We start from the raw sequence: 9536 nt of genomic DNA, 5'->3' as shown, positions 1-9536 counted from the left end.
AGTAGCTTAACATCAACTAATTAGCCTCCAATGTAATTTTCTTCTCGAATATCTTCAAACATCAAAGAGATTACTCAACTAGAACCATGTAAATTCACAAGGATAAGAATTCAATAACTAATTATTATGGTTAGTCGATCCTGTAACTTAATGCAAATTCACATTGATAAAAGAAAATGTTCTAAGAGAAATCAAGGGAGAATTTCCAATCACAATTCGTAGAAACAAACTATAGTTGAGCAACTCGTAAATTTGATCAAAATATGATAAGAGTATAGTCGGAGTATAACCTTTTTTTGGTAAACTAGTCGGAGTATAACCTTCACAAAGAGCTAACCATAATATTTTATAAGAATTATAATTGAAAAAGATGCGGATCCATAAAATCTGTAGGATGTAAATCAGGACCGCACATTTAAAAGCATGATTTTACGTAATCAGAAAAAAGTTCCAAGATATAAACTAGTTGGTCGCAGTATATAACCTTTGGTGACGATTTCAGTTCTTTTTCTTCGTAGTTTAGTTTTGTCGACGACATTATTTTGTGTCAATTTTGTTTGCACAATCGAAAAGCCGCATCCTTTCGGATGCCAATGAACAAATACATAACATACAGAGAAGAGAACCATTAACCCCGCCACTGAATCGGGGTCCTTGTAAATCTGCATACAATCATAGTCTTTAATCGTTTTTGTATCGAGCGGTTGTATCCTAAGATCGAGACCTCCCATGGCTTACAACCGGGCGCTACAAGATGATGCGAACCGGAGCTTTTAACTTACTGGTTCGTATCTGCAAACACAGTCGTATATGTTGCCTTGGATCAGTTTTTGGGCCAGCCTTCGATTCTTCACCATTGCAAGCTGCATTAGAAGTTGTTCTTGTTATTGCAGTGTAAAAGAAAACGTTAGAATCCTATTGCAGGTTGGATCAAAGTTCACTTGGTTCGCTATCTCTAACGGAAACATCACACCAAGGTTAATACCGACAACCATTGAAATCCTCACCTTTAACGCATCACATTTAAACTTTGCATTAAAGTTGGTATGAAGAGACCTGCCCATCCCTTCCAAGATAACCTGCATGAATAGTATTCAGTCAATAGAATGATTCGAAGAGTTTTTCTAACTCATTCTGTTTTTTTCTTCGGGTGTTTATCATGTTATGAGTAATGCTTGACAATGGTTTTAGTAGTTTGAACAAGGATCATACCAAATCGGCCTCTTTTGCAGCAGCAGCTAGCTCAGAGCTAACCTGCCGTAAGTCTATACAAGGACCGCCGCAACCATTCTCAACAACCATCAATGGAACTGAAGATGAATTTCCCTTGGAACCATCTAGAGTGCTAACCATTGCATCGACAAGTAAACCTCCTGCTTCAGCAGCTCTGCGAAGAATGTCACAATGCTGTTGACTAGAAGAATCAGTTTCTTTTTCCCTCATCATTTTATATATACGAAAGAAAGGTTAAAAGACTTAATTATGCTTGTGGACTGACCTTGGCAGATTCGGCAACAATTTCAGGAAGCTCCATTGCAGTTACATCATTTAGAGCTGGGAGGGAGTTGGCAACCAAGACAACCTGCAAAATCAATCTTATTACGATGTTTTCAATGCACAACTTAATTAGATACGGAATGAGCCTTGGCAGCAAAACTTACTTCCGTTCCATGTCGGAGAAGTTCCCGTGCTAGGGGCAGCATTCCTAGAATAACGTCAGCACCCGCGTTATCCACAAATAGCAAAGCTCTTTTATGTGGACGAGGTTTTTTATCTCCAGATCCTAACATTCTCTCTTTGAAAACATCAAAGTCATCCACCTGCATAAAGATTAACAGCTCTTCTACATTCGAATACCCAATCGGCAATTAATTTGAAACAACTGAAGGGACAAGGGAACTTTGTTTTGAATCCACTTACGCGCCAAGGTCTTTGCATCTTATTGCGGCTCATTCTATAAATTTCAATAATCGTTCCTTTGTGATAGAGATCCACGCAGGCACGGGATCCCCAGTCGAAAATGTTTGCAGCAAGGACACCTTCAATAAGGGTAAGTAGTCTTGCTTCCTGTAAATTAAGAAGATTTCTAATGATCAGAACAACAGTTCAAAACGTGCCAGTTGGAATGGCTCAACTGTGCTGGAAGGAACAAACTAAACCGTCTGAAAATGTAGCGAGGTGCCCACAACAATTTATATTTACCACAGTTCAACCATAATAGACTAGGCTTCCATACTCTTTAAACTTTTGCAAAGACCGAATGAAAGATGAATCGGATAAATATCAACTGATACCTTAATGGCATTTGGTAACCACCATATTGAATGAAGAACAGGAATTGTACCTCACTCATACTGTCAAGCTCCATCAGCAGATCGGCTAAAACAGCAAGTGATGCCTCATTTTCCCTGTTGCATTCGTAAACCAGGAGAGGGTTAGAATCACTACGAGTTAAGTATATGAAACAACGACTTTCATCAGGCAAGACCTTCTTTTACACTATTTAAAGACTTTCTTTTACCTTTGTTTTATACTTCTATACGCATCAACAAATTGGAACTCCCTCAAGCATTCTTCTCTTAGTTCCAATAGATTCGCCAACCCCAACTTTCCATATGCAGCAGGCTCCTCCATCAACCTATACAGCCAGTTGGAAGATGTTAAATGGAATAAGTGCAAATAAAAATCTCATTGATCTCCAAGAACATATTATTTTAGAAAAAAAAAAAAGGTTTCAGACAGGATACATGATAGCATTGCAAACTTGTACGCACATGTATGACGCACAGAACCAGGAGTTTCAAGCTTTATAACAGACCAGAATGTTATATAATACAACAAATATTAGATATAATTTCTCATAGCATAGATACCGTGCCAAATGAGCAGAAAAAGCACGAGCAAAAGCATCGCCCCTTCTTTTAGCATCATCCGTTCCACCTTCACTTGCCACTGCCTAACATAATCAGTCATAAATCAATAATGAAAATGTATCCAATCTGAATTTCTGTTTGCATTAATATTATCAAGGAAGATTCTAAATACACAATGAGCACTAACAAAATGGAAATGCAAAACCGCATAAACAAAAACCAAAGAGAAAGTGAATTTTTCAATATTTTCCACATTTAACTATAACTGACGGACACTTGGTTGCCTATAAAACTTTAGACAGTGAAAAAAATAGAGTTCTATGAAACAGATGCTCTAGCTGATGCTATGTTTACCTTATCAACGAGGTCTGGTAGATGCTCTGACAGCACAGTGAACCAGTACCTATAACACGAAAGACACTCAAATTACCCATAACAAACTAATCATTCATAAACTTGGACATAGACAATTTCAAATAACACATTATAGTTACTAGCATTGTGCAGATGGACTCTTGAGGATTTCCAAGCAAAAAGAAAACTAACAGCATGTACTCACTCTAACTCGCCGTGATCTGAGAGATCGATAGTGTTAGGCTCATACCTGTAACATCAGAAAAACAAACAAAACAAGTATTTAGTGTAAAAGGACGTGTAAGATTAAAAAAACCAAAATAGTGTAAGACTCAGCACCAATCATCAGATCCTGGTAAAAGACGTGCCCCACGGTTGTACCAAACATATTAGTGTCTCACTTGTATCATTGTAAAGGATACCAACACACTGAGTGAAACTGTCGAAGTTCCAAAAAGCACAAACTTTGTGAGGATAGGACATACGGGAAGGGTGATCATGGAACTCCACTCTATCAGAGAGGTATAGTTACCATCTAATCTAGGCCCCAGCAACTATATTCGCAGGGTAGTGATCAATAAAAATCTATAAGTTGACTTACGTTTTTGGGTCCGCCAATAATGGAAAGACTTCCAACGTGGGTACCAGATGTAGGACCCCAATGTTTAAAGCACTTGCATCAGAACGGAGAGTACCTCCTTTGGACGAAGGAACTTCAAAGCCTCCAAGTCCAGTAGTTCCAGGAGGAGCCATTGGTGCTGGAGCAGTAATCTCAGTCCCTTTCTGAACAAACTTCTCCATCCATGAAATCTGCAATCAAGGTTTCCGACTCACTTAAGTTCTAAGATTTCTTGGACATACTTGAAAAGACAAAATTGTCCGAAGACTAGAATTCCATTACAGAGCATAGTATAATCATTTCCCTTTTTTTACAAGAAACCCAAATTTTACTAGTAAAGAAATTGATATAAGTAACATGAAAAAGAACAAGAACATCAAATCCCGGACAACAAAGACCTAAAGTACCATAAGATTAAAGCTCCTCTCATTAGGGAATGATATATAGGAGCATTCATGGTGAGACCAGTAAAAAACAATGGCTTGTAGCCTTGTACATACTGAAGAGTCGATAACAATCAAGGGCGGAGGTAGAATAAGCTGGGGTGGGCTATAGCCTAGGGTAAATTTTGGAATTTCAAAAAATAGCATGCAGCTCTATAAGCCAAAGTTGTCTAGTTTGACACTAGCACAACCTTCTTTTATAAAATTAGCCTACCTCGAACAGAAAAAGAAAAGTAGCTCACCCCTACAGACTTTCCTAGCTCGGTCCTTGATAACAATGGAAACCGAAGCTGATTGCTCAACCTTTCCTATTCCTATGGTCCAAACTCTAGCAGCTCTTATGGTATTTCATCCATAGATTCCTACCCTTCTGCCTTTTAGCCAAGTTGGCCTTTAGAAAGTATATATGCACCTGTATAGTTGCTCCAATAATCTAATCTTCAAAGATGCCTCAGTTATTTATTTATTTGGAAAAGTATAAAAAGATGTGATTCTAGAGAATCATTGTAGTGGAGTCAATTTTCCAACTCTAATTTGCTTCTCTCCCTGAAAAAAGCTGTGATGCATTGCGGGACATTTTGACATTAAACTTGTTAAATTTTTTTCAGACCGATAAATTAAAGCTGAATTCATGCCTTCCGGAAACTAAACAAGAGAAAAACATACGATCCAGATCCATTATTATCAGAGAATCAGCAGCTCGGGGTCAGGTCTTTTCAACTCTGATAACATTTTACCTTCTCGTTCAAATCCCCAAGTGGTGGACCATGAATCTTTCCTCCGGTATATGCACCGCCCACAGGAAATCTTTCAACTAAATGATGGACCATCAAGTCATCAAGACCATGCTTTTCATAGCTCATAAATGCACCTAAAGCTCCCAGAAAACCTTCATGTCTCAAAAACATTGCTTGTGCATCTCCATTTGACCTAAAAAACACATGATATTTTCAAACTTTACGATAAAACAGTAAACAAATTATACTCAATATCAAAGACAAGGAAGAAGAGGAATAAAAGTCTAAATCTTGATAAGAAAATTGTATGTGTACCAGAACTGAACCGCAAAGGAGATAGTGTCCATGGTATAAGCATGACCCCTTATGAAAAAACCACCAAAATATATTCGCTTCAGACCAAACCGTAGTGCATTTAGATAAGCTATCTGCACAGCAGAACAGTCCAATCAGATCTACCAAAATTAGCACATCTATTAGTTCTTTAGAACAAAAATTATTGTTATCATTTTTAGATTTCATGTACTCGACAGAGGTACAACATAAATTGCATTTTCATGGCATAATCTTGTAACTGCAGAGCACACCTGGCCAATATTATAAGAAATCATTCGTAAGAGAGACAGTGATATATCTTCAGGGCGGTAGTCTTCATACTCCTTGTTTTCTGAAATAGCCTTCCCAAAACTAGAGGCAATGGTTGATGCAGATAGACCGATCTATAACATGTTTTATGATTAGGGATTCTTAGTCTCACCACTAGATTAAGAAAATTTGCATAATTCATGATAATCAATATCAAGATTTCTGACTAATTTACAGCTCCAAACTTCAAAGTAGTGTTCTCAACAGAATAGACAATCTGCATACCTTTGAGTAGTCCATACCACCATAAATGTCCCCAACAAGCATGTCTATAGCACCATTGTCTCCCCGTTGACTCAGCTCTAACAACTCATCGAAACTGATAAGGGAATGAATTAGTCAAAGACCTGGACAAACTTTCTAGAAAGAGATGAGATGAAAAATAGAAAGCAACAAAAAGTTAATCAGAAGGAAAAAAAAAACCTTTTGCACTTTGTTAACAGTTTTCCCAAGCCCCAATAAGTACCGCCACCAACATTTGTTCCACTTACCCGCTGAAATTTGCCATCTCCATCAACCTATAGCAACGTAGATTAATTGATAATTAATAAACTCAACAAGCCTCCAGAATTCAATTAACAAAAAGAAAACAAAAGAAAGAGTTACCTTAATTATACTAACACCGGACCCAATGTTAACTAGAAGATATGGGAATAATTCATTCTGGTCAATCTGCACAAACTCTTTCTGACCCTCCATGTGTGTGAAAGCTTCATGACGAATTGCCTACTAGAATCATGGTAGAACATCTAATTACCTCTTAGAGAAGTATGGTTATGATGGAGGAAAGAAGGCAAAAATGTACTAAAAGTTAATATGATTAGAGTACTTGATGGCATCCCTATATGGTACCCAGACAATTTATCAGCAAGCCGTGAATGAACAATCTCATGATAATTCCAAATCACCGTCTTTCTTTTCAGACGATAATATATTCAACACTTAAACGACAGAACTCCCATATTCAAGAAGAGATATGAGCAATTGAGAAATCAAATAAACACAAAATGCCAGATTTCTCGAATAAGGAAAAATCTCTAATATCACAAATAAAGTGAAACAAAAAACCAAAAATTAAAGTTTGTTTTTCTTGGTAACGTATGAACTCAACTCAATTTTACTGATAGAGGCAAAGTCAACACCCAGGAGCAGAGAATTAGAAGTTTTTAATGTTCTTACTGGAAAACTAATGGACATACAAGAAGTTCATATCATTTTCAAACAAAAATACACATCAAGAGGAGGAAAAAAAACCTAATCCATAAGAAAATGTTATCTTGTATCAACACCCACCTTGAGTAGAAAATTTGCTCCAGATACTAGACAATTCATTTCATCTTCTTTGTCAAGACTAACCCCAAGCCGTTCTTTGAAGAGGTCCGCAAACTTGTATGCCCCACCACCTGTAGCCTTCAGGCAAGAATTCATTCATTGATATCAGTATGATCCCCAAAAATACACAGAATAATGGATTTCTAAAATACATAACAAGATCGATAAACACTTATATTACCTTGATTACGGAACTTTCATTGGTTGGGGCATCAGGATTCCAGATCCGAGCATCCATTCCTATCCACAATTTGTCTTTCTTAGAACACAGGTATATTATTTTGCTAAAAATTGACACAGTTACATAAGGATTCAAGCATAAATATCATACAAGTTCGAGAAATCTACCATGCTTGGCTATTGAATAAAACAACTGAAACAAGAGAAAAGAACATCCAGAAAAATATACCACCACGGTGAAGCTGCTTAGAGTAGATGAAGTCTAAGCACTCGTTAATCTTGTTTGTCTCAAACTTCACAAAATGAAGCCGCCCACCTAGAACAGGGTAGCTTCTCCTACTACCTTTTGATATTCCCAACCTCTCCTTCAAAGTTTTCTTCCTTTTATCATCAATTGATTGGCCTTCATGTCTTGAGAAATACACCAACTTGATGAGAGATCCTGCCATTAACCATTAAACAGCTTAAAACGTCGATCTTTATAAACACACTAAAACAGTTTTTTCGAACTCAAAATTTACATGCGATCCCACACAGCCAGGTACTGATCACAAATTCACAGTTAAATTTAAAACACCAGAAATTATAGCACCAACGATCACAATAAGCAGTTCACACTGGATATAGCATGGCATGCATAATCTCGCTTTCTCTTCACCAAATCAAACATATCTTTATACATGCCATATTGGGGGAGGGGGAGATCAAACACGAGATCTCCATGCATTGGTGAACGCACTTAACCAACTGAGCTACAAGCCCCTTCCTCCAACAGATCAAACTTCTACTTTCCTTAAAAAAGATGATCACTTTAATCTAAAAAGCTAAGCAGAGAACAAAAGAAAACACAACCCATGCACTGAAAACTAACACCAGAATTACCAAAAGCTAACCAATAAAACAGAAAATTTAGAAACCAAAAACCGCAAAGACTTTTCAAAAGCAAGTGATTCAAGGGAAGAATACAATTATACCTCCAATGTCCAAAGCCAAGTGAGACAAGTCATCAGACTGATTAGGCAGAAGAATTGTGGGGTCCCTCTCTTCAAAATTCCCTTGAATGGCAGCTTTGCTGAGGTCCAACTGAGGCCGGGAACCCGACCGGTGAATCGAATTTCCGGTGGCCGGAGCCATATCCCTCTCACTACTACTTTGACCAACCTCTCCTCCTTCTGTTCTAATCACCGCATGGGACTCTAAAGTATTAATGTTTTTGTCACCACCTTCTTCCTTCTCTCTCTCTTTTATATCGCTAGTTCCAAAACCAGCCATTAATCCAAAAATCACCCCCTCCCAACCTCTCAACTGCTTCCCCTTGGCCTATGTGTGTCCACTTTGTCCTTCTCTGTACTAAATAAACAATTAATTAATTAAAATTTGACTGAAACAATTAAGAACATTGCTTTAAATTAACAAACTTTGAAGCTATTTACTTATTCAGAAGAAAACCCTTGTGACAAGATTCAATATTTCAATTAAAATTTCTGAACTTGGGGACCCAAGTGAAAAATAGGATGAAATTATAAAGCTTTTAAATGTATCTGGACCACCTCAGACAAATTTTACATCAAATGGTAAGAAGAAACATGTAAATTATGTAATTAAAAAAAAAGGGAGAAATAAATGGACCCAGAAGATTATAAATAAATAAATAAACAATAAAAAGGTTAAAAAATTTGATTAGGTGAGAAAGTGGGAGGGAACTGATTGAACTGGAAATGTAAACAAAAAAACAAATCAAATGCGGACCTTAAAAGTGTGAAACTTTGAATCCGAGAGGAGGGAAGACAGCAACACAGTAATACGAGGGTTTAGGAGGGGAGATTATGAAGGATTGGTTCTTTTCCTTGTAGGAGATGTGGGGCAGTCAGCAGCTTTTGTGTCTGTCTCCGGTTTGTGATCGGTTTTGTTTGGTTCCTCCTGTGATTTGCGGGCTGGGTGGTGTAAACTTACTCGCATAAGAAGCGCGTGAGAGTTGCGAGAGTTGCGCTGATTTCGCGCCCCGCAGCATCGATTTATGCAAGAGTTGAATTTTTGGTTCATATGCCATAAACTACCATTATGACTATCAGCTCTATAAGTTCATAGTCTGGAAAAAAAAAAAAAAGTGATGGTACTTCAGGGTTATTCATCTTTTTGGGGTTTGGAAAGGTTGTGGAGAATTTCATTCTGTTCGTAACCTCCCACATTTTTTTTTTTTTGTCTGTTGGAGAGTCTCAATCCACTATTACCATTGAGCCACTTACTATGGTTCTGGTTATATAAGTTGACCTTGTTTTTTTTGGATGCCATTTACCAAGTCTTCTACTTCTTAATTTAAATAACACTAGCATATGGGCACACACAAAGCGTG

At 37.4% G+C, this 9536-nt stretch overlaps 1 protein-coding gene across 4 annotated transcripts; it reads right to left on the bottom strand.

Annotated features, from left to right (window-relative positions):
* Positions 1-349: 349 nt before the first annotated feature.
* Positions 350-9101, bottom strand: LOC137713342 (pantothenate kinase 2-like). Of its 4 annotated transcripts, none has more exons than XM_068452630.1 (23): positions 8933-9099; positions 8158-8533; positions 7413-7625; positions 7185-7243; positions 6965-7081; positions 6278-6397; positions 6095-6189; positions 5897-5990; positions 5614-5745; positions 5342-5454; positions 5027-5219; positions 3829-4037; positions 3433-3477; positions 3228-3276; positions 2874-2956; positions 2522-2638; positions 2345-2408; positions 1921-2067; positions 1662-1820; positions 1499-1582; positions 1213-1407; positions 1008-1079; positions 350-863 (listed from the first exon to the last, which is right to left on the bottom strand). In XM_068452630.1, exons 2-23 carry the CDS (start codon positions 8453-8455, stop codon positions 774-776), a joined length of 2748 nt encoding a protein of 915 aa, XP_068308731.1. In that variant the 5' UTR covers positions 8456-8533; positions 8933-9099; the 3' UTR covers positions 350-773. The 4 variants fall into 4 exon arrangements, with proteins under 4 accessions (XP_068308731.1, XP_068308732.1, XP_068308733.1 ...); XM_068452631.1 differs by having other exon boundaries at positions 8158-8528; XM_068452632.1 differs by lacking the exon at positions 8933-9099 and adding an exon at positions 8617-8730.
* Between the last annotated feature and the right edge of the window lie 435 nt (positions 9102-9536).

The sequence above is a fragment of the Pyrus communis genome, chromosome 13, assembly GCF_963583255.1.
Source record: "Pyrus communis chromosome 13, drPyrComm1.1, whole genome shotgun sequence".
NCBI lineage: Eukaryota > Viridiplantae > Streptophyta > Magnoliopsida > Rosales > Rosaceae > Pyrus > Pyrus communis.
Note: the sequence above shows the minus strand (reverse complement) of the source record. Positions and strands in the feature narration are given on the sequence as shown.